The 24,343-nt window shown below is 48.1% G+C and overlaps 1 protein-coding gene across 10 annotated transcripts in view; it reads right to left on the bottom strand.

Moving 5' to 3' along the window:
- Positions 1-380: 380 nt before the first annotated feature.
- The window catches only part of asap1b (ArfGAP with SH3 domain, ankyrin repeat and PH domain 1b), a 54,725-nt gene continuing 30,762 nt past the window's right edge, over positions 381-24,343 (bottom strand). The window contains exons 7-29 of one of the 10 annotated variants that reach the window (XM_086150977.1): positions 24,252-24,337; positions 21,871-21,946; positions 20,571-20,657; positions 18,983-19,083; positions 18,819-18,888; positions 16,434-16,521; positions 16,228-16,276; positions 14,699-14,865; positions 12,287-12,420; positions 12,020-12,111; positions 11,715-11,901; positions 9,743-9,828; positions 9,021-9,136; positions 8,841-8,908; positions 8,213-8,320; positions 6,583-6,811; positions 5,207-5,275; positions 4,364-4,558; positions 3,125-3,203; positions 2,985-3,049; positions 2,385-2,908; positions 1,845-1,967; positions 1,557-1,748 (exon numbers count right to left, since the gene is read on the bottom strand). In XM_086150977.1, coding sequence (XP_086007103.1) covers positions 1,674-1,748; positions 1,845-1,967; positions 2,385-2,908; positions 2,985-3,049; positions 3,125-3,203; positions 4,364-4,558; positions 5,207-5,275; positions 6,583-6,811; positions 8,213-8,320; positions 8,841-8,908; positions 9,021-9,136; positions 9,743-9,828; positions 11,715-11,901; positions 12,020-12,111; positions 12,287-12,420; positions 14,699-14,865; positions 16,228-16,276; positions 16,434-16,521; positions 18,819-18,888; positions 18,983-19,083; positions 20,571-20,657; positions 21,871-21,946; positions 24,252-24,337 — 2,874 coding nt within the window. In that variant the 3' untranslated portion in view covers positions 1,557-1,673. Of the gene's footprint in view, positions 1,749-1,844; positions 1,968-2,384; positions 2,909-2,984; positions 3,050-3,124; positions 3,204-4,363; positions 4,559-5,206; positions 5,276-6,582; positions 6,812-8,212; positions 8,321-8,840; positions 8,909-9,020; positions 9,137-9,742; positions 9,829-11,714; positions 11,902-12,019; positions 12,112-12,286; positions 12,421-14,698; positions 14,866-16,227; positions 16,280-16,433; positions 16,522-18,818; positions 18,889-18,982; positions 19,084-20,570; positions 20,658-21,870; positions 21,947-24,251; positions 24,338-24,343 lie in introns of all 10 variants that reach the window. The other 9 variants (XM_086150970.1, XM_086150972.1, XM_086150967.1 and 6 more) reach the window with 9 other exon arrangements.

The raw sequence follows: 24,343 nt of genomic DNA, 5'->3' as shown, positions 1-24,343 counted from the left end.
ACCGTAAGTTATGACTTACTGTTAGGCTTTTATTTTTGCGGTGCAATGTGACATCTTTAAGCTCAGCAACTCTCTTGGTAGTGTCAAATTTACAAGACCTGACATTTTCTCCAGTTGCTACAAGCAGGATACCTAATGTACATGTCAGATTAGGAGTGAATGTTAAAATTTCAATCAAGAGCTGGTTGACTTGAATTCAAGGGAATCCTGAGGTTCTGCTTCAGCCCGTCCCAATGAATTTTACCCCAACTCCTGGTGCAACTTGGGCCTCTCTGAGGCAGCAGTCTGGAGTTGAATGTTGAACTTTTCACACAGACATCCCATCAACCTGTACACTTTAGGCTGATGGAGCTTCTTATGACAAAGGGGCAAACGCAGAGTTAAGTACAGCACTTTTAATGATACAATGGGGTTTGTGGGGGGGGGGGGGGGTTGTTCCTCAAACATGGGACGAACTGCAAGTCAGTGAGGACTGGGGTGATCATCTGTCAGCACTCCAGCTTTTTTTTTTTTTTTTTCCCAAGTCCAACCTTTAGAAATCTCTTGGTTCACAGGCAAACTTGGTAATAATCCAGTAACATGAAATGATATTACATGATTGGGAAGGGGGTAAAATTCAAGCTCATGGGTGTTTTTTTTTTTTTTCTTTTTACAAGACACTGACATGTGAGCACAGGTTGTGAGATCTCGCGCCTGCTCAAAGTAAAGTTATTGCTAAGATGTCCTCTCGCACTTCCAATACTTGTCAATATAGTGGCTTTGACGACAGGATGACTACTTTTTTTTTTCCTAGTCCTGCTCAATAGTGGCTCTTCAAAACCCTGAGGCGAGTGTCTCGACTGCAGCACTCCATTCCAGTCATTGTTTGTCCATGCACGGAGAGCTCAAAGCACTGTGGAGATGTCTTGCACGTGCAGTGGCGAGTGTAACCAGGAGAGACTTGGTGACCAACGGTGAACCACAGGCTTTGATATTCCACCACACAGCAGCAGCAGGTTTCTATACTGTAAAACAACCGGAACGAGTGTAAACACGCACACACACACGCACACACGCACGCACGCACACACAGCAAGCAAGAACAAGGAGTACACTGAATGAAACTCTTAGGAGAATTAGTGGGAGACGCCGGCCTCTTCGGTCGATTCTGGTGATAAACAGGGATGCAAGACACAAATAGTGACATGACCTATTTCACATTCCATTTTTTTTTTTCTTCTCCAGAAATATAAGCTGATAATTACTTGAGGGACAGTAAAATTAATACAGATAAAATTTTACCTCCGCTGCCCTGGTGTTTAATACGACAGGTAGAGAGGAACGAGTACATGTTTTGTACAATAAAACATGTATGTACACGCACGCACAAATATATATATTTACATACGTATATACACAGTAACAGCATAAACATAGACTTTAGGCAAGTGCTAGGGTTCGAGAATGGCTTGGTGTCAGCCGTGCTATAGGGTTAAGATAATACTGGTAGAGGAGGAATACACACATTCTTTGTACATCATGGATGAGGCATCCACGGCCAGATGAGTCTTCTTGGGTTTCTTCTTTGTTTCTTTTTCCTTTGACGATGCGCGTCTCGTGACGGGAGGTGTTTTTGAGAGCTATTTACAGCGGCTCCCCCCGAGTCAGGGGGAGGCGTAGTGCAAGTCTTGCTGTCAGTCACTCAGGATGTGCACAAAAGACATGGGGAACACCCCCTTTCTCTCCGGATCTCCTTCGATGTGCCCGATCTGCGGGAAAGAACCCACGATGGGAAGCGGGTAAGAGCGGGATCGCCGCGCTGCGTTTCTGGGTTTTTATCTTGAAGGTTTCGGCGATGAACTCACCCACCACTCCTGGTCCTCCTCCCCCGTGACTATGATCACTTCTCCCTCCACGAACGTCAGCTCGTCGTCGTTGTCCGCCTGGCAGTCGTAGATCGTCTTGACGCGCCGGGCTTTGCTCTTTCCCTGGACGTGCGCGCACACAAAAAAAACAAGAAAAAAAACGTATCGTTAATACAGCCGGGCTTGTTCTTGGGATTCCTTAAGTTCTCCGCGCTGATGAAACACCCTGTTGTTTTTCCAGGTCCTGCAAAAATGTGTGTTTGTGAATGTTGTGTATCTATTTGACATGTGAGCGACAGGGGGAATGGTCTCTAAATGTGTCCCTTTGATTGACAGGTCCAGCCCCGCGACCCTGACTGCAGGGGTAGCGTTTTAGACGATTCATTTTATACACGTTGATTCTTTCAGTGAAACCAGCGGCTAATTTAAAAGAGAGAATCACCAATGAAGGTGAAGTAGCACAGCAGGACAACATGGAGTGTTTGTGGATAATCTCTCTGTGTATAATAATAGTGCACAGGCGGGACAGCGTGGTCCTACCGCGTTGATCTTCCTGGGGAGGGGCACCGGTGTCTCCGCCGTCCCAGCCGGGGTCCCGTTGGAGTCCTCGGTGGGCTGCTGGGACGGGGTGGCCGCGTTGGCTTGCTGATTGGGCGACGGTGAGTCTGGCGGCTGCGGCTGCGGCGGAGGAGGGGGCTGCGTTTGTGGCCTGGTGACGGTCTCCGTGGGGGGAGGCCGGGGCGCCGACTCGGCCGTCACGGGCTTGGGCGGGATGTCGGCCAGGTGGGGCTTCGGAGGGAGGTCTTTGAGCTGGGGTTTGGGCGGCAGGTCTCCCAGCTGAGGTTTCGGGGGGAGGTCGGACAGCTGCGGCTTGGGAGGGAGTTCTCCGGGCTTCGGGGGGAGCTCAGACGGTTGAGGTTTGGGGGGCAGCTCTCCCAGCTGAGGCTTGTCTGGCAGCGCCGCCTTCTGCGGGGTTTCGGTTCCCGGCGGAGACTTCTGGAAGACCTCTGGAGGCGGCTTGTCCACAGAGGGATGGTGTATGGTGTCGATCTTCCGCAAAGCCACTGGAGGCGACAAACAGACCCGACTTAGCAACGCCCGTATCCGCTCGCGGGCTCCAGGAGATGGCGGAGACGGTACCTTTCTGAGGTAGTTTGGGGAGAACTCTCGGACCGAGCGTGGACTTTGTGTTGCTTGAAGTACTGCTGCAAGGAGACGTTTGGATTCGCTCAGAAAATCGAATGCGGAAGGGGAACGGGGTCTGGACGGGTCCGGGGTACCTTTGCTGCTGAGGAATGCCTTCGAACTTGTTGGACACCGGCGACATCTTGCTGACCGGCGGAGGGGTGGAGTCGCTCCCTGCAGCATTAGGATCGACGGTGACAAACACATTACTCAGCGCTGCGAAGCAGCACGGCGCCCGAGAGATTAATCTGACATCAATGTGGAAAGTAAATTAACATGCGGTGATGGGTAATTTAAAAACAAAAAACAAAATAAATAAATAAATAAATAAATAAATAATGAGCGAGGCGTCATCTGGCTGAGCTTTCTATGAGCCGGTGTCATCGCTTTTTGTGCAAACTAAAGTGGAATTCAGCGGCGGCGGGTTGTGTGTGTGTGTGTGAGTGCGTGTGTGTGTGTGACCGCAGGTTCGAGCAGCACAGAGGACAAAATGACGACAAGCAAACGACATAAAAATAACAAAAAAAAAAACGTCCATTTCCGACAGTGGCACAAACGAGGGGTTTCTGACGCTAATGAGGTGCATAACAGAAGGGATTTGTCTGAGGAAACTTTCAGAGCCGGGATTCCGAGCCTTACCTTCAACTGTGTTGGATCAATGGTGGTAAATAAATTAAAAAAAAAACATATCTAATCTTTTTTCACATTTCCAGTTGTACGCAGAGCTCCTGTCCGCTGGGATCATTTGCACTAAAAATTCAACTGGTCTAAAATCGGTTTAAAAATGAACTGGTGTTCTTGTTGGATGGATTAAATGAAGACACGCAGCTGCACTAACGATTGCATTTTTTGCGTTGTGTTTATTTTTTGATTTCCTTGTGTGTTGCTTGTCTGTGTTTTGTTTATTGATCGTGTGTAATTATTTATCTTTGAGTGTTTGGGTGGCGTGTCTGGTGGCGGGCGGGCCCCGGACAGGGCTTTTACAGACTCCTCCAGCAATCATTTCTTCTAGGTTGCTTTTGTTATACTGTCCTTCCATAACCTACAAAAAAGTTACACAGACCTGCATGTTTTCTTTTTTTGCATTTAAATTGTTTTTCTCTCTTCTTTTACGTGCCAATAAACTCAACTAAGACGTAAACATTAACTGCCGCGCTTGATTTAAATATTTGATTTTTCGTGATTTTTGAGAGGAGCGGCTCCGCTGAAACCGACCTATTTACGCTCACAGCTTCTTTGAATCCACCATAAACCATAAATGTGCGTCACACCGTCGATGTCGAGAGCTATGAAATGTTCCTCCTTTTTTTTTTTTTTTTTTTTTTGCGTGAAACCCGTCGCCGCCGCGACGTGTGCTTGCGTCTCACCCCCAGTCAAGCCCCCTTTACTGTGTGGGCTGTGACAGAGCGGGCTGGGTGGGTCAGACAGGGTGCGTTTGTGTCCAGGAGGAGGGGGCGGAGGCCTCTTCTTGGACAGGGTGGAGCTGCCTCCCGGTGTGTGTGCAGAGGAGGGGCCGGATGGGGGAGGAGCTGGAGGAGCGATACACAAAACAAATGAGGTGATGAGGTTTCCCCCCTGCATCTGACTGCAAAACCCCCGAAAGAATCCCCCGACAGGTTAAGAGAGGAGGTTGATGAAGCACAGGAGAGGAGGTGGAGCGCAGACGCGTGCAGGTGTGTGTGTGTCTGTGTGTGTGTGTGAGAGAGAGAAAGACGTCGGCTTGCTTCTTTTTGAAAATCTGGAATAAACCAAAGAGAGTTTGCATGAGAACAACGCTGATGAAAGAACACAAAGGTTGGATCGGGAATGTCAAAACTGTATGAACGTGTGTGTGTGTGTGTGTGTGTGTGTCCTGTGACGCTGATAAAGAAGCCGAGTGAGGGCAGGGGAGCGGCCAATAGAGAGCTCAGCCAGAGAGGAGTCAGCTGTGGTGGCGGTTTACAGCACAAGGATGGTGGGATTTTATTTTATTTCCCAACGTTACAGGAGGGCAGCAAAGCCTTTGCCCTACGTGGACTTGTGTGTTTTTCATTAAAAAAAAAAAACGCCACCACCCTGCAAATCTGAGCGGTAAAGGAAGAAACAACTGAGGGATAACTCTATACGGGGAGGAGGGAAGGGGGGGTGGGGGGGACAGCCGAGAAAAAAGGGGGAAAACATAAAATCGGGATATTCACTGATGTATGGTCGGGTGCCAGCCAGTGTGGCGTAGTGCGAATGAGAGCCAAGGAATGCCAAGTGTGGAGCTGAAAGAATAGAGAAACAAAAAAAGAGAAAGAAAGAAGAGCGAGATGAGGAGTGTGGGAGAGGATCCGCAGCATGTCCAAAGAAACAAAATAAAAGAGGGCGGGGGGGGGCTGCTCCCACACAGTTTAACACAGGATGAAATCTTATCCGTAGCAAGCGAAGCAACTAAAAGAACCAAAAAAAGTAAAGAAGAGGAGAGGACTGCGTGAGGTCGGCCTTCGGGGGTGAACTCTTCAGCATCCGTCCAGAGAGAAAGAGGAGACAGTGGAAGAGCACTTGGTTGCATCTGAAGACTTTCTTACTGAGGATTAACATCGGATCTTTTTTTGCACAAAAAATTCCGCTATGTAGCGACAACATTTTTTTAATACATATATTTTAAAGCTGTATCCCCACACTCTTATAAACATTTCCTACATTATTCACACAAACACGACGAGGCCAGATGCCGAATGCATGCGATGCTCAGGAGGTGCAGAATGATGCTGAAGTGGCTGAGCCAATCAGGGCCCGGGATACGGAACACCACGCTCTGATTGGTCACCGGCCAAGAAAATGCTCCTTTAGCATAAAAATAATAAATATATAAAAATACATTTGTACCACAAAAACTGCGGTGTGGCGAAAAATACAGTGCGAGAGGTGAAGGTGACGCGGCGAGGTGATGCCGCTGTACTCAGGAGGGGGGAAATCGAACAAATTTGATTTTGGTAGTCAGTGGTAATGCACAGGTACGAGCGTCATCGATCATTTTTTTTCTTTTGGATCGAACATTTTCCTCCCCTCGTCTGAAGGTTAACGCGGTCAAAGGCCGCCGGCGTGTAAAAGATGGTTTGTTTTTGCGACGCAAGCATCGGCAATGTTTTGAATGACAACACGGTAGCTCTCCTACCCACGGGGAGGAGTGTTAGTTTTAATTCTGATACTGCAGACATAGCAACCCCCCCCGGATTGGCGTGTTTAGCGATGCTAATGACAACATGTGTACCCCCCCCCCCCCCCCTTTCACGGGCTCTGGGAGGATCAGCACCTTCTCCTCGTCTGCATGCTGACAAACACCAATCCGCTGCGGCACGAGTGTGTGTGTGTGTATGTGTGTGTGAGTGACAGCACAATGAGGGGAAAAAAAACTTTGCAGAAAAGTGATTGCGCAGCATTCCCGCGCCCTCACTGCAGCCCTGAGTAAAGATCACACACGGGCAGAAGGTCTACAGCGAGTTTCATATCTATCACACATCGGAAGAGACAGAAATCAGAGTAACGGGATCCGCGGGGCTAATGAGCGCGCCGGGAGGCCACATCTGACCTTTGCCCTGGTTCCTGGGTGGCAGCGGGGGTCCGTCGGCCACGGGAGAGGAGGAGAGGTCGGTGGAGGCGCTGTACATCTGGTTGGTGAAGGCGCTGTAGGACAGACGCTGCTGTTTGTCCCGCTGGCTGATGAATCCCGGCAGGGAGAGCTTGTCGTGGGGGGAGAGGCTGGAGGAGTGGCAGAAGCTCTGAGGCCGGGGGGAGCGGTCCTTCTTGATGGGACTGGGCTGGAGGGGAGAGGCATTTTCAAATTCTCATTTTAATTTGTCGGTTTCCTGTTGGGTACCTCCGTGAAGGACATTCGCCTTCTTTTTTGCAAACATTTTGCCCGCTGCTTTGTGATGTAAATTAAGGGTGGTGATATCTGGTACTGTCCAAGTGTGGCTGGATTTTTATAAATACACAGGAATATTGTCGTTGCACAAATTGTCATTCAGTCGGAAATCGGCGAAAGCTCCTTGTAAACATTTTAATCCGAGCGGAATTCTACATTTTGTGACAGCGGTGGCACGCGTTCGGTGTATCTCATTCATCTTATGTTTACCTTTTATCTGTTCCACTCCACACAACAATACTGCTGAATATTTACCTTTCCCTGATAACACCGTTGCAGCTGAATTAATGTAGACCTGCCAAACAGGTCCACTGCACTTCTCTGTGTTTCTATTGTATTTTTGTATTTAAATTGTTCTTATGATATTTATTGTATTTAAATTGTTTTCATTGTATTTTTGTTTGTAAATCATTTTACTGTTTTTTTTGTAGTTAAAATTTCTTATCATATTTGTGATATTTATATTTTCTTATTGCATTTTCGCATTTAATGTTTTCCTTACAGTTTTTTTTTGTGTTTCAATCATTTTACTGTTTTTTTTGTAGTTAAAATTTCTTATCATATTTGTGGTATTTAAATTATTTTTATTTCATTTTAGGATTTAATTTTTTTCCTTACAGAGTTTTTTCGTATTTCAATTTTTCTAACTTTATTGATTTTCGATGTACCAAGCTACCATCATTATGTTTAATTTCTCCTCAGGGAATAACAAATAAATCAAATAAAACTATCTATCCATCCAAATTTTGAATTTCCCCAATGGGGATCAATGAAGTATTATCTTATCTATCCAATGCAAGTACTTGTTGTGCCAGAGTCTTACTCTGGGATATCCCATCATGTACTTCTTCCCATCTTTTCTGCGCTCACGTCCCTTCATCCATGGACGATATTGACTTCAGATCTTCTCCCGGGTTCCCAGGGGCCGTGGCCGCCCTCCTGCAGCGTCTCGCCGGGAATCCGCCGGTGCTATTTCTTTTATGACTATTAAATAAATAAGTAAAATCTGACGTGTCTCTTTGACGTTAACATCAGGTCGATTGTAGTCATTTATATTCTTGCCCGGCAGTATCGCACCTTCACTTCACGCACGTCTTGGTGCGCTAAGCTCAGCCCGACGATAATATATCGAGATACACAACAAAAGGATGAAAGGGGCCGGCGGCTGCTCCTCTGCGTTTCCGGATCTGACCTCTGACCCGCGCTCCTCTCCGAGCTTCAGACTCATCTCCACTGCGTGGGCCGAGACCGAGACCGAGAGCTCAGAACGCAGGAAGAAAAGGATTTAAATTACCTTATCGTCGAGATCGTCATCGCTTTCATCCATTTCCTCCAGTCGGAGGCTCCACTCGTATTCCACGTGGATGTGGGGGTTGAATTTCCCCTCTGCAGCCTGCACAAGCTGTCACACACACACACACACACACACACAAACAAACTAATGCACATGTAAATGAGCTAACATGCATTTCTATTTTATTCTCCCTGTTTCTGGCCTGAGGATGAATGAATGGGGGAGAAAAAACCCAACGTGCGCCGGTTATTTCTATGGGTCGGTTGTGATGTGGAGATTTTCATGAGATGTGATTGTATTGCGACGCCAGTGCTTTGGTTATTACATTCCCGCCGAGCCGATGCGGGAAACGGCCGCTTTCATCCGCAGGCTTATGTTAGCGTTAATAATAAAACCACAACGATGGTTATTTCCACTCGGCTCTCGCCGCTGCCCGAGGCTGGAGATGGACTTCTTGCCTGCCATCTAGTGTCCGGCCACACATTTGACGCGCCTGCATTCGGAAAAACTGATTCCACTTTCAATTTCAGTCCCGATTAACTAGTTTAAACCTCTACCGAGTCACATTTGCAAGCTTCCATATCGTCTCCAGAAGCCGCCCCGGTGTTTCCCGGTGAACAGCACTTACTGCCTCCTCACACTGAGTGTTCCTCAGTCGCCTGGCAACATCCAGCGCTGTCTCGCCATTTTGATTGGCTGTGGATGCAGGGGGGCGGCGAGGGGGCGGGGGGGAGAGAAGGGGGTTTTCAACAGTTAAGAGTCTGACGTGTAACAAGAACGAGACGATGAACCTCCACATGTGACTCACTGATGTCGGTGGCCGGTTTGCCCCTCAGGAGTAACTTGAGGCACTCGGGCTTCTCGTACATGCAGCAGTAATGCAGGGCCGTGTTCCCCCACTCTGTCTGCTTATCCAGATTACCGCTAGGAAAACACACACACACACGCACACAGGAAGTCATGCCTGAGGCGACGTCGCTGCTTCGGGTTCACGTATTATCGCTCTTGCGATTTAACGTGGAAGGAGGTCCAGTTGCAACCCACGTCCGCGCAACCCACGTCTCTTTTCTGGTGCGAATGCTGGATGTGAAAAGCAAGATGGGAATAAAAAGGCCACGAAAGCCACAGAACCCAATGTGACGCTACAGTATTAAATGATTCCTTTCAGGTTTGTCACGGTTCTGAGGAAGGTTGAGAAATATGCATAAAATAACCACCGCTGAGCATGACGGTATTAGTCAGGGAGACGGATCCGCCGCTCTCCTGCGCGCAGTCGGCGCAGCGGCGGGTAAACAATTGAAAAGAGAGGAATAAATTAAGGCAGGGAACAAGTGCTTGACCCATTTCTGTTTGCCTCGTGGGAATGAGCTGCGCTCGCCGCCACCGCTACACATTTGCCGCTTTGTGTTTCAACGGGGGGGGGGCATTGTTTACGCGAGGCCCGGGCTCCGAGCTGCTCTCGGACACGGAGGTAAGGACGGACTCGCACGGGGCCGCGCCCGCTCCGAGCTCCGGCCGCCGGAATCCTACCTGTTCTGTACGAGGAAGTCCACCAGATGCAGCGAGGTCTGGTCAGCTGTCCGTACGGAGTAGTGCAGTGCCGTCTCTCCGGCTTCCTGCAGGGGGCCATCAAACACAACGGAGACACAATGAGACGATCCGGGCAGCATCCATTCTGGATCCTCGCCCTCGCCGTCTCTTTCAGCACTTAAACAAGCCGCAGTAAACAAAATGGCTTCTAAAAAAATGATATTTCCGCCGGCCCGACGCTCGGATTTATCTCGGTTTGATCTGAGATGCTGCTCGAACTCGTTCTTTATCTGTGATTTCACAAATGGAAGAAACATTTCGAGGGGGGGAAACTGACACATGAAGATCCGGCACCGAGGAAGACCCGTCATGTGTATTTTGTGGCTTCTCTGTTTCGCCGGACGCGTCATTCTGCATCTCCCGAGCAAAGCACGCATTCGGCATCTGGGCCGCGCAACAGGCCGGCGAGCGGGGCGTCACCGCGCCGTCTGCAGCTTTTCAGAGAAAACCGACAGGAGATGATCAGATCGGTAATTCGGCCCTCGCAGCGCAGACGCCGGCGACTCTCCCTATCGCTAATCCACATCCCCCTTCATGCCGCCGCCGCAGTGAGCGCTCGGCGTTTCACCAAAGCGGCACTGCGGCCGTGTTACAAAACTCCTGACCCATTTATGTCACATTAAGTCGGATCACGCCGCTGTTGTTTCTCCGCACCGTATCTTCGCCATCTACCGCTTAGCTTTCATGTGCAAAGACGCAGGATGAACCCCATAAATGAATATAAAAGAGGAAAACGGTGTGTGTGGGGGGTGAAGGCCTGACGCAGATGTTTGAGCTGCTGGATGTCACCACCTGCGGCAAGAGGTATCGCAATAATTTCGATTGCGACAAAATCCGTAACGGGAGAAACCCTGTTCTGCGGCAACGGACGAAGCAGCTCAAGTCCAGGACGTCCAAATTATAGCACAAACCGTGTCAGAGGGATAATTTTAGCCGGCGGAGGGATGTGCCAGGTATGTTTAGCTTTCCTCACATCCCACTCGGGGCCGGCGCCTCCTTTGCGATCCGAAAAGATTGGGTCCAAAGCTTGCCACACGTGTTTTTTTTTACACTGTGGTGGCGTGAGGGAGCGGATACCTGCGTCTCACTGTTTCTGTGGCAACCCAAAGCTGGTGACGCTAGAGATTCACCATCATTTACTTGCTGATGGAGGTGGATGGTCTCGCTTTCCTTCCTTGAAGATGTTTCGGGGAAAGAAACCCGGTCCCAGTTGCTATAAGCCATAGGACATGACAACCATTCCCCTGTTCTTAATCTCGGAGGGGACGTCCCAATTTACCGGGCACTTCCTGACGCCTGTTTTTTTTGGGAAAACTAGAAAATGTAACTATCTTGGGGTTTAAATTTTCATTCATTCATCATCTGTGATGCTTATCTCCCCGCTCAGGAGGCTGGAGCCTATCCCAGCTGTCGCGGTTCAACCTGGATGGATCACAAGGGCCACATATGGAGACATACAACCATTCACACTCCCATTCACACATCATACGGATGTATACAACCCTACTCTCCCACACATGCATCAGAAAGACAAACAACCATTCACTCATTGATTCACACGCCAAACGGAGACACGAAATCATTCACCTCCCCGTTATCACGCCATTTATAGACATACAAAAACTCAAAATTCACGCATCATATAGACGCATACGACCATTCATTTGAGAAACAGAGACACAAAAATTCACTCTCCATTCACACGTCAAACAGACGCATGCAACCATAAGTCACTCATTAGTGTGGTCATGTTTGCACGGTCCACATGTTAAACGTCTTCCAGACCACGTCTGAGGACCTCCGTCTGAGGACCTCCGGACCCAGTCGGTCCCAGTTACTCCGCCACCCATCTGCCGTCACCTCCCCGTTGATGCCTGAACGTAGCAGGCTAACGTTAGCTTCCGCTACTCACCGGTCCAGCCTCTGGAAGGGGTTCCATAAGTTCTACCCCCTCGGCGTACACCTGGATCAGGGCCAGCAGGTCTCTGGACTGGACCGCCTCGAACAGCTCGATCATCTTAGCCGCCGCCGACGTGCACGTCTTCCTCGCAAACTTGTGGTCCACATATTTAGCGTTGATGAACTCCTTCCTCACGGTCCTAAGGCGGGTGACGTTTAAAAGGGAAAATTTAAAAAAAAAAAAAAAAAGAAGAAAAAAAAGGAATTCCATCGGTTGTTTAAATGCAAAACAGTGTCAGTTTCCAGGCGGCTACTTACATGTCACTGGAAGGAGTGGGTTTGGGTGACGGGGAAGGGAGGTTTCCCTCCATGATCTCATTGAAACTACTGTTCCCTACATTCTTGGCCAGCTGGGGGGGGGGAGAGAAAGGAGAGAGTCGGGAAAACGCAGCGGCAGAATTACTCCCAGAGAAAACCAGGGCGGAGCCGCTTCACACGCGTGTCTGCCCTTCTACGACTCATTATCACACGACAGGTGGAAACGTTTATTTCGCCGAGAAGGCTTTCCTGCTCGTGATGAATTACCAAGAGTTCTGAGGTTCCCAGTTTGTCGAGTTCCATCGACTGGATGCGGGAGATGTGTACGCCCATCTCCCGGTGGATCCCGGAGCACTCGATGCAGGTCAGGATGCCCAGATTGGTGGAGAGCCACTTGGGGTCTGCGAAAACATCCATACCGAATTATTGATACACGGGTACCGTCGCCGCGCTAGTGCAGTGTTAATATACTGCTCAAAAAAATAAAGGGAACACTTGAACAACACAATGTAACTCCAAGTCAATCACACTTCTGTGAAATCATAGTGTCCACTCAGGAAGCAACACAGATTCATTTTGACTTGTTTTAAGGACATTACATCAAAGTTGGATCAGCCTGGAGTTTGTTTTTAACACTTTAATTTTGAGTGTGATTCTTATCCAGACCTCCATGGGTTGATACAATTGATTTCCATTGATCATTTTTGTGTGATTTTGTTGTCAGCACATTCAACTGTGTAAAGAGCAAAGTATTTCATAAGAATATTTCATTCATTTAGATCTAGGATGTGTTTTTTAAGTGTTCCCTTTATTTTTTTGAGCAGTGTATTATACACTTATGATACACTCATACGTGTGTGTGTGTGTTATTGTTCATTCATTTTCTATGACGCATATGGTGCACTCAGGGGGGTGTTGGAGCCAAACCTAGCTGTCATTGGTCTCTGATGAACCTCCTGCATGTTTTTTTGGACCGTGGGAGGAACCCGGAGAACCTGGAGGAACCCGCTCAGACATGGGGAGAACATGGAGACTCCACACGGAAAGAATCCGACTAGGGACCTTCTTGCGGCGCGGAGGAAACGCTAACCGCTACAGCTGAAGATCTGTATTGGATGCTGGTGCCGTGTTACACTTGTATAATTTGCAGAATGCAGCGGATCTACAAAATCATATGAGGCTGTGAATGAGGAGAAGCTCCTTGCAGATCCCCATCCCACCTCTAATTCCAAGACCGGCTTTGTGAAGAAACCCTTTTTTTCACCGGGACGTCGTCGCACCAAAAGCACTTGAATGACGCTAAGGTCTCAGGAGACACCCCAAAAAATTCAGCGGACCACGCAGCAGGGTCTGCCGACGATCCCCCCTCACTGCTGAACCAGCTCTAAACCGAGCTCTGCGAATCCGGTCCCACGTGACACTCTCCGCTTTAAGGGATGTTCTTGCACCGATATTAGCATTGATCACCTGACTTTGCTTTAGGGCGTGATTATTGATCGCGGGGGACGTCACAGACATTAGGCTGTACCAGGCGGCTGCATCTCATACGTGACCTTTAGCGAAAGAAAATAGACGTTGACATATGATTTGAAAGCACGGCCGAGTCGGTTGGATCCGTATAACGGCATCCTATGAAGACGGCTGTGTGAGCATCAGCGCCCCCAAAGTGATGGGTCATATGAGCAAAGCAGGGGTGGAAGACAGGCATTTACCCGGCAACGTTTACGTGACACAGCGAACAGCCGGTGACGGATCGCCAAGGACACGCTGAGCGCAGCGAGCGGACGCGTGTGACCTTTAGCTCTGATTAATGCTAAAGCTGCAAAGCCGTGCCTTATGGAGGAGAGTCAGACCAGAGAATCAAATGAGACACGATCCCTTTCCCCGCTCGGAGCCCTGGGAGAGGAAGCTCAAATACCACACCGAGCAATTCCTTCGCAACGAGAACTTTCAACCCCATTTGCTAAGCCTTCGTGCTAGCATAATACTCAGCAAATAAAGAACAAGAATCCCAAAGGACGGAGACACTGAATCCGAATCTGAAGCGCAAGTTACAGGGAAATATGAGGTGAAAGAGACCGACATGGCGGTCCCTGCCCCCCCCCATCCCCCACCCCTTCACCCTCCATGCAGATTGCAGGGATCGGCGAAGCATGTGTGACTTATATAACAATGTGATGTAATGATGTTGTTTCTCAAAGCGCAGAAAATGTCCCCCCCCCCCCCCGAGCATAAATCCTCCTGTTGGAGGTTAGCTTCAGTGTTTGCGTCCACAAAGGAGTGTTAGTGTGTGTGTGTGTGTGTGTGTGTGTGTATGAGTGTCAGATGTGCCTGATGCCTCCCGCGCCCACCCCGCAAATGCTGAGTCTTTGCTTCCTTCGCGCTGGAATGGATCGGGTTCTGTCCTGAATGCTAAAAGCACTTGTGTGTTCTCTGGAGCGCTTGTTTGCTGGGGGATCTGAAGGGGTCGTTCGGTCGCAGCGCGCTTAAAGGACGACAATGTGGCGGGCAATCCGTCACGTCGCCGAAAAATATCAAAAGCGGCGTTCGGCCGGGCTCTGCGGTGACGGGTGACAACGGGAGTGAAGAGGTTTGCCTTTTACCCCGCAACAAGGTGAAAATTGAGTCAGCAGAACCTGAATCGTGCACGAGGCCCCAACGGACACCGGTGATACGCACCCGCAGCCCCGCAGTCGCAGCACACTTCGTTTCCCGGCATTCGCAGCACGTCCTCAATGATGGCTTTAGTCAGGTCTTCCAAACCGTCCTCCCCGCCGCTGGTCTGCTCGCCGCGGAACGCCATGTTCAGGGCCTCCTCCTTACTGTTGGTAAGCACCGAGATCCAGCTGCGGGACAGGAGATGCGCCATAATCATTTACATAATCATTTAGATGATATTTCCCGATTAAAAGCGACGCGATTTTGCCGAGCACGGCCTCACTTATCTGACGGGGCGGGTTTGGAACGGCGAATAATCAAGGAAGGAAATGCTACAAATTTCTGGTTTCTGCTGCGACAGCCTTGATCATCCTCAAAGTGTGTTAACTAGACGCTGCTAATGTTAGCCAGTGATACAGAGAATAACACAACAACTAGTTATTTATGCAACTGTATAATAGGCTCGTTTTCTCTTCCAGTCTTTCTTGGTAATGATTTTCAAATTTTCCAGGCAGCTTCAAGCACCTGATAGCAACACCACAGTACGGCAGAAAAAGAAAAAAATCAATGCCATCGATATTTAATGTAATGAACGTAGCAAAGCGGATTTATAATGTGCTGTTATGTTCTCCCAACTTGGCAGACGGGGGGGGGCATGTCCGCTCAAAGCAGGAGTCTTATGGAACGCTTAATATTTTATTGGAAAATCCTGTGAAGATGTTCCTGCAGCAGGATGTGCGTGACAGGAGCAGCGGGGGAGCGGCAGCGGCGTGCACGCCGTCCCCGATGACTGCTTGGATGCGTTACGGTCGCAGAGATTCTCCAGCGCCAGACCCACTGCAGGGCAGGCGTGTAGATTCACACACCAGATGATCACCATCCAATCGCAAAAAAGAAGTGCCAGAATTAAGGCATCGTTAGCATATTTTTGCAGCTTTTGTGCGATTTGTGCATTACTTATGAGATTTATCTTGAGGGCCGCTTTTATTATTTTACGTGCATTTCACTTCACGCGGCCGATGTGCCGTCAGCTTGATGACGCAAAGCGTTGTTTCATGCAAACATGTTTCTTATCATCATCTTATTTTTCATTTTTTGTGCAGGGTGTTTCTTTTGCTGCAGATATATTAGCCTTCCAAATAGTGGGGAATCAGACTTTTTTTTTTTGCACTTCTGCTTCCATGACGACGCCATCTGAGCTGCGTGTGTGCATGTGTGTGGGTGCTTGTTTTTTTTGTTTTTTTTTCCCAGGCATGGACCGTTTGTTGCATCCCTTCCAAGTTCACCATTAATAATTCCTGGAAATCTGCCCCTCTGCACAGCACAGTTTGAAGGGGTTTGGCACGAGGGTCGGTGGAGTGGGGGGGGGTCAGTGGAAGCCCAGGGGTAAGAGGGGGGAGCGGGGTAGGTGGACGGACGGGCGCAAGAGAGTTCACCGTAGGGTCAAGAAAAAAAGAAAAGATACCACTTTTCTAGGTGTTAATTTAGTTTTATGTGATTTTCTTTACTCTGGATTTGGGGGCAATAAAGCATGAAGCTGTGTTACTCACATCACAAACTCCTGTTCGTCCTCGGCTTGGAAATGATATGTCCGGTTATCTGCTGAGTGCAAAAGACCGACACGTTAGGGAGGCAACTATTCTTTCCACTGCTGCTCCGGAAGGACCAAATGACTGGGAAGAGCTTGCATTTCTTTAATTTTGCCCTGGATACCCGTCGTTACACCACCGTGCGCTTGGAGACGAGCGGCACTTACGTGAAATCAGATCGAAGCACTTCCTGTCCTCGGAGCTGGGCTTCACCTGGCAGGTGAGCAGGTTGAGTTTCACCGGCTGCCTGTTTGACTGCGAGAAGAGATGGGACACGGATGATTGATTTTTTTTTTGGCACAACAATGTTGCATGATGACCTTGATAATCAGCATGTAACGTTGTTGCACGATGGAGTGTGTGAGTGTGTGTGTGTGTGTGTGTGTGTGCGCGCGCTCGGCCCCGGAACCAACCAAAGCTCACCACAGCAGCAACGTGTCAATGCGATAAATATATTTCATCAATTGATTTGGGTTTTTCTAGCTTACGTTCGGTTTCTTCACATCCCCTGGATTCTTCATTAACTCTCCAAAACTTTTAACTGTTTTTGTTTTTATCGCTTCTTTTAAATCTGACTTTTATGTATATGTATAGGGATGTACAGACACCTAAAATAAAATGTATTATCATTATTATTTTTATTATTGCAACAGGCATTATTATGTCATGAAGATCCAGATGGAAGGGTGGAGCTGCCCGGCAGGAGGCCTGAGAGGACGACCGGGGAGGAGCTTCGTGGATGAACGGGAAAGAGGACGGGAAGTCAGAGGAGGATGTAAAAGGAGAGGATAAGATGGAAATGGCTGATGGAGAAGAAAAAGAGACAGCTGTGTTTTTTTTTTTTTCCACCTCAAAAAGCTGCAGTGGAAAGACATTACCTCCGATTTCAAAAACGATTCCAGTCTTTAGTTGCTTATTTTAAACCAGGGGTCGAGAACCTTTTTGACTGGGAAAGCCAAATATCTCTAAATATATTTCATCGAGAGCCATATAGTATTTTTAACGTATAATAAATGAAATACGTCTTACTTTTAATGCAACCTCTGGTGCTGCGTGGATTTGTTCGAAGTGCCGCTTTATATTTGACCGTTTCATCGATGCAATTTTATCATAGCATATTAGACATATCGCAGTTCCAAGCGTAAATTCCTATGTCCACGCAGGCCGGAATGCACGGTAATCATCGGATTTTATTCTTTCCGCCATCTTTTCCGTTACGAGGGTTGACGCGGTTAAACTAGTTGGCTATCTGATAAAATTAATTTCTTCACCTTTACAACGACCCGGACGTGCTCAGAAGCCGATGGTTCCCGACCCGACCGACGCGTGACCCGTGAAATTTATCTTCATAACTAATTTCTGTTTACTTTAAAATGACACAGTGTTATGAAGAAATATCACAAGTATTTTTAAATCAGTTCTCAACTGATTTTTTCCAATCAACTCAAAATTGTCTGGGAGCCATAGGTACCCGAACCACTGTTTTAAACTAATAAAACTCTTTAGAGAGAAAAATGATGCTATCATCATAACACGCAAGCGCACACACACACACCAAGTGACACACACACTCCTGCTCCCACTGTCAAACTGGGCTCTACTCGGTGGTCTGTGAACTGCAGAAAGAGGCCTAGTTGGCACAAGTACGTCCAGCATTGTCTCTTGCCAGTGCTCGGGCAGAAGGAGGGCAGGGGGGTGCAGGGCACGTGCTAATGAAATGCTAACAGACTGAAACAAGCCCCGGAGCTCATCTGGCCTGCTGGCAACCCACCAGGAGACACCTGGGTTTAGCTGCCGCGAGGACCCGGACGACAGCGGACGATTGTTGTGCGGGTCGTTTTGTAACCACGGAAATTCTGACGAAGCACCCGACTTGTTGCTCGGGTTTGTTTTATCATTACAACGTCGAAAGCGTGGCTGCGGGGAGGTATTTCCAAGCCTTAACCGATGGGTGGCGTTTTTGTCACAATTGCTTATTTCCCTCACGCACGCACGCACGTGTCATGGCAGGAAGTAAATTTGTGACAAAACAGCGCCCCCAAAAAAAAAAAAAAAAAAAAAAAAAAGAAGAAGAAAATGTGCTGTTTTTTTTTTTTTGTTTGTTTGTTTTTTTAAATAAATTTCTAAAAATACAAATCAAATTTGTAGCCGCCCGAAACACTGGCTGCTCGACGAGCCCGCGAGTAGAAGCGAGCTGGTTCTCACTGGTTCTAGGTTTTCCCTTTCCTGCAGCTGCGACGGAGAAGCGACAGCGGCGTATACGTGCCAGCGTATACAGTATGTTCACACTGCTTCTGAGATGAGTCACCAGGGCTCAGCGGGGAAGGGGGGGGTGGTGGTGGTGGTGGAGACAAGGTTGCCATGACAACCAATCTATGTCAATTGCACTCTGCCAGCCTCCAGATTGAGAAAGCCCAGTGCAACCTCTCCACATGATGCTCTCCTTTGATCCGCACAATCGCATACTGGGGGGTTCAGGGAGTTCATATTTGTGCACGCTTGTGTGCGTGTGTGTGTGTGTGTTAATGCACGTGTGTGTGTTTTGTACTCACTGTGGCATGAGAGATGGTGAGGATGCCCCCTTTCACTGAGCATTGCCTCCGCTGCCACACCTTCCTCAGCCTGTGCGTGCAGGGGTGGAGGGGGGCATGTTAGCGAAGGGGTGTTCGGACCTCCGTCATCTTTTCTCAATTTAAATTCTGATATAATTAATTACCCGTCACTCTTCTTCAGCAGGTACCCTTTCTTCTCGCTGCCAAACTCCTTGTTCCCCTGCAGCTGGTGCATGCTGTAGCCTCCCTGCTTGCTCTGCGAGTCCTGTGCACACGCGAGTGATACATGCGCACACACAAACACACGAACACACACACACACACACAGGAGACCAATGTCAAACACAGGCGGCGTGTACAGGGGAGCTCCTCATTACACTGCACATGCAAGACGAACACAAAAACACTATTGAGACGCCACAGTCGGACCCTATTGATGCTACGCTAGCAATCACAACTAGGTCGCTCGCGCTTTCAGAACGGACTGAAAACACGGTTTGGATTTTATAAGACTGGAAATGAAAAGAAAAGGTAGAGAATTAGGTGGATGGTTTGTCGGATGCATGCATTTAGGAAGCAACTCGGTCGTGTTCGGACACGTCCTTAAAATCCCATCCGACAACCAGCGCACAATGACCGCATGTCATCGGGCCTCCGCCTGAGCTCTGCAGCATCAGCGGGACACATCTTGGGTCCGGGAGGGAACAAAAATGAGATAAGGATCCGCCACATCCCCAAATAATAAATCAAAATATATACATAAATAAATATCATCATATAGTCATGAATCACGATGAAACTATTTTCAGATTTATGCCGCGAAACCCCATTTGTTACGACGACCGATCGTTCACTTGTCATTTCCGCCAATGCCGATTATCAATTTAATTCCGGATGTTTTTTTTCTGTCCTCTGAGGAAAACGCCCACGATGTAGCAACGGTAACCAAGGGTCTAGCAAAGAGTGCGCTACCGGTTTTCGAAGGCATGCGTTACGAAGCCCTCTAAAGGGCCGATCCACTCTTAACGTCAAGCAGGACGGACAGACACGAGCATGCAGAACATGCGACAGCACTTACTCTTCTAGACTTGATTCCAGACAAGCAGAAGGCAGAAGAAGAAGGGTGGGGGGGGGGAGATAGAGGGGAGAGGTGTGAAAGATCCAGGCCAGGTGCAGGCGGTGGGTGTGAAAGAGTGTGTTTCCTGTCAGTGCACCGCCTCGAGCGGCATACTCCGAGGGTGACTTCTCTAAAGCTAGCGCTCGCTGCAGGGGCTTGGTGTCAATTATGGTGAGGGCAGAAGACTTGTTTGTTAGGGAATGTGCCATGCAGAACACGGGGTAGGGAGTGTGAATATGTGAACCGGAGTGGACGGTGGACACACACACACACACGCGCGCACGCGCGCACACATACACATAGCTGCAGCAGCCTGTGCTGGGTGATAAAGGCCAGGGTGGCAGAGCTGGCAGCATTTGCGTACGCCTGTGCGCGAGGTGGTCGGACAGTGAGTGGCTCTCCACTGAGCAGCCAGTGAGGCACAACACTGGTCACCAGCAAAGCCTACCACACACTGGCTACCAGCATGGTACAGCACTGGGCACTCGCTCTGTGCTGCAGGAGACAAGCTCCGAGCCGAGTAGTGGCCAGAGGAGAAGGAGCCGCCCGGTTTGTGTGAGGCTGTGGTGTTTGAGCGGCGTCTGCCACGGCCGCGTTCAGCTCGGTTTTTGCCGGACGGCACGTGACCTGCCTACCTCCTTCTGGTCCAGCTGGAGGGAGGACTTGATGAGATCCCGCAGGGCGGTCAGCTGCTTCTTCTCTTCATCCTGAGTTTGTTTGATCTGATGGGAAGAATCGTGACGGTGAGGAACAGGAAGTGCGATTTGGTGATTTAGGTATTAACCTACTAGCAGTACCTTTTGCTCACTCTAAGCGATCTCAGGCAAAACTGTTCTCAGTTCTACTACCTCGGTGGTGGAACAAACTTCCGGAAGCAACAAGACTAGCATCATCTCTCTCAGCCTTCAAGAAACAGGTAAAAACTTTTCTCTTTCAGGACTATTTACTGCGCTGATGCTTGAGCTGCCCCAGATCAGGTTAGGCACCAAGTTAGGCTATGCAGTGTGTGTGTGTATGTTTGTGTACGTCTTTGTCAAAAAACAAACAAACAAAAAAAAAAACTCACTAACCCAAGCTTACTGTTCTGTGTATTTCCTGTGCATCTTGTTTTTGCAAGTGTTATTTGCAGTCCTTATGTCCTCTACTGTAAGTCGCTTTGGAGAAAAGCGTCTGCCAAATGTAATGTAATGTAATGTATTAGTTTTAAATGTACGAGGGTTTCGACGACTAGTCAACAAAATTAGTCCATGGCTAATTTAGCAGTTAGTGATGCTATCGTGTTTTTGGCGGTGTGCAAACAACATTTCACCCTGGGCAAGTGAAGAAGCTCAGAGTGAGACATCCATTTGTACAAAATCTCTGATGCACTAGTGACCCAGAAGGGTTCCAAGACATGACGGGGTCAAGAAATGTTTCATTTATATTTTATCGCAATTCTCGAGTATTTGGTTGTTTGTTTAACAAACTTTGTCAGGCAGGCAGTGTAGATGTCGTTGCTGCAATAAGTATAAATAACAGCCATTCTTTTTGCGCAGTTCATAATCTGACTAGTCGTTACAGGAGCAACGATTAGTCCACTGCCCGAAAATGTACAACCTATTTTTAAGAGTTCTTTAGAAACACTGGCCTATGAATGCAGACTTTCAAAATGTTCACTTTCCACCTTGTTGGGTCGCCCTTGACAACCGGGGCAGCTCGAACTGACTGAAATCCAACCGTCCAACCTGCTCGGCTTTAAATTTGTGCGTTCACATTATTACACGCAGGTCTGTCAGTCACTTCCTGGATGTGGATCAGCCTAATTTATTTATCATTGTGTCGTTTAGGACCCAAGCAAATTCAATATCTGGAAAACATTGCCGGTGTTCATGGAGTGAAACCAGATGCGGGAAGGGGGGGCAGGAGCGAGCGTACGGACGGAAGGTGAGTATTTACATTGTACAGATCGGCTGCCAGCTTCTCGATGTACTGCTTCAGCTTATCTGCTGTCTTCAAGCCATCTTGGAAGAAACTGAAAAAGAGAGGTCCGTTACAATTTCTGTGATGTCTGTGTATTCGTACGCTCTTTGGCGGCGAGCCGTCCGTGGGAATTTCTGATCCCTCAAACGTCGGGGTCGAGACGAGGATCGCCGCGGTTTATTTTTTTTAACGTACGGCCCGACTCGGTTCTGGCACCGTTTAGTTTTGGCACCGGGGGAGGATGGGTTGTCTGGCCGAGTCGGACGTGGATCTGTACAAGTGCTTAGCACGTCCCGAAATCCATTACAGATCCGCAGGCGGTGCAAGCTTGAGTTTCGCACGGCAGCAAATCACCAATAATGACCCCGCTCCGCTCTTGGAACGGATCGGTCCCTTCTGTTCATTACTTCCTCCCAGCCATTTGTTTTCTTTCAATCTCTGCATCGACGGCTGTGCGGACGCGTGAGCTGCATCCATCGTTTCGGAACCCTGAGAAAGACCCGCGTTCCTCGGAGGAGAGCGTACGCGCCGCCAACGCTTGACCGAAACCCTGCATTACTAAACATGAAATGCCCTGTGACGGTTAGGTTAGGACAGCAGATACGCTCGCTTTACATTTTCTTAAAAAATGTTTCTTGTGTCGATTTTCACTTTTTAGTGTTTTTTTTTTTATTTATGCACATCGCAAAATCGATTCATCTGACATATTTCAACGCTGTGTGTAATTGTGCACAGATGTGTCTTTGTATCTGCAGGCGTGCACGTGTGGATAAGGGTTTACAAGGAGACCGACCGCTTTCCTTTCGGCTTGATCAAAAAAAAGGAACTAAAAACCTTAAATTACATTTTCAAGAGGCTAGCACCCTTTTTTTTCCATTGAAATTGGACAGTCGCCATGGCGAACTTCAAAATGAAAACATCTCTTTTTGTAAATAACCACCTGAAATGTTTTATTATTTTAGGTTAGTTGTTTGATTGTGTTTTCCGAATTTGATATTTTATTTTGGTAAGAGGATTTTATTTTCTTACTTCCGCCGGAAAAGCGGTTGTATTGCGAGAGCGCTTACGAGAGAAAGTCACGTCATCCTCTATGTGAAGTTTTATTTTTCTACTTTTGATATGAACCCTTAATAGGGCACAAGCTTTAAGGTGGTTGTCGTTTTTTACGTTTTGTTTTCAATGGTAGCAAATAAAACTATAAACTACACCAGCAGTCAAGATCAGTGCAGCCAAAAAATTACGGGGATCATTACACTTTTGATTATTTGCTTCTTTGGAAAACTGAAATCGCGAATACATCAGAACCTTGGCTTAAGAGTGCGTCAACTTAGGCGTTTTCAAAGATCCGAACCATAGCTCAGTTTTTGTTTGTGACTCAAGCCAGGATCTGAGTTAGGAGCGGACGGGATGAGGAATTAACACCGCCGTCGTCCGTAAAGTGGTGTTTAAGGACAGCTGGATGCGCCGCCTCTGCTCGGTAGCCCAGAGAAAATCATGGAGAACCGTGAGGGAAGTGTGTGTGTGTGTGCGTGTGTGTGTACAGTGACGGACGGGATCGTGCCGGGGATTCGGTGGCGGTAACGTCAACGGACGAGGCGTTGGAAGGGTCGCTCAAAGCCGATCAGGGGACGGTTTGATGGTTTCAAAAAGGAGGGCGGCTTCACGCCCTCCATAAATGAAATTTAGACATAAAGCATGCAAAGTGTGCACGTTACATTTAGCAACACATTGTAGCATGGAGTGTATAGACTGTAAGTTCAGTTAAGGAAAGAGCAACAAATGAAAAACTCCCCCAACACCCCCAATTCTTAATAAAACCAGTACGTCTCTTAAATTCTCTGACTTTATGTATTGTTATTTTTTTCTGTAATTTGCAATTGATGCAGTATTTTCCTTATTTAAAAAGATGTCACAAAACTGGGGGGGGGGGTGTCTGGAACGGATTAATAGCTTTTCAATTAATTTCAACAGGGAAATTTAATTTGAAAATTTAGTCACGATATCAGTTCGAGAAGAAATTCGACTTATAAATCCAAGGTACGACTGTTCTTTGTCTGACTGTGTTTCTCTACAGTGTGATCCTACAGCGTTTTCCCGCATTTCTTTCTTCTTTTTGCTCCCCGGGTCAAAACCAGGTTCAACGAATTAAGGAAATAGCGTTTTTTTTATGAAAAGACACGGCTAACCCCCCCCCCCCCCTAGCTTCGCAGCTATAATACGGCCTCTGGATGGTGATTAGAAGAGAGAGGAGATTATTAGCCCGAGCTGCCGGGGAAAGAAAAACCATTTGGGTGTTTTCAAAAAACCGGTGTGAGCAGGTGTGATGCGCACTGACGGGGGATTAGGGCGGTACTTACTTGCACTGTGCGTGGTAATATTTAATCAGGTTCTGGAGAAGGTCCACCCCCTTCTTGGTCTTGATCTCATTCACTTTGATCAGGTACTGGGG

Source organism: Fistularia commersonii, chromosome 8, assembly GCF_037954325.1.
Source record: "Fistularia commersonii isolate RoL2024-O1a breed Wild chromosome 8, RoL_Fcom_v1.0, whole genome shotgun sequence".
In the NCBI taxonomy this organism is placed as follows: domain Eukaryota; kingdom Metazoa; phylum Chordata; class Actinopteri; order Syngnathiformes; family Fistulariidae; genus Fistularia; species Fistularia commersonii.
The sequence above is the reverse complement of the archived record's forward strand: the minus strand, read 5'-3'. Positions and strand labels throughout refer to the sequence as shown.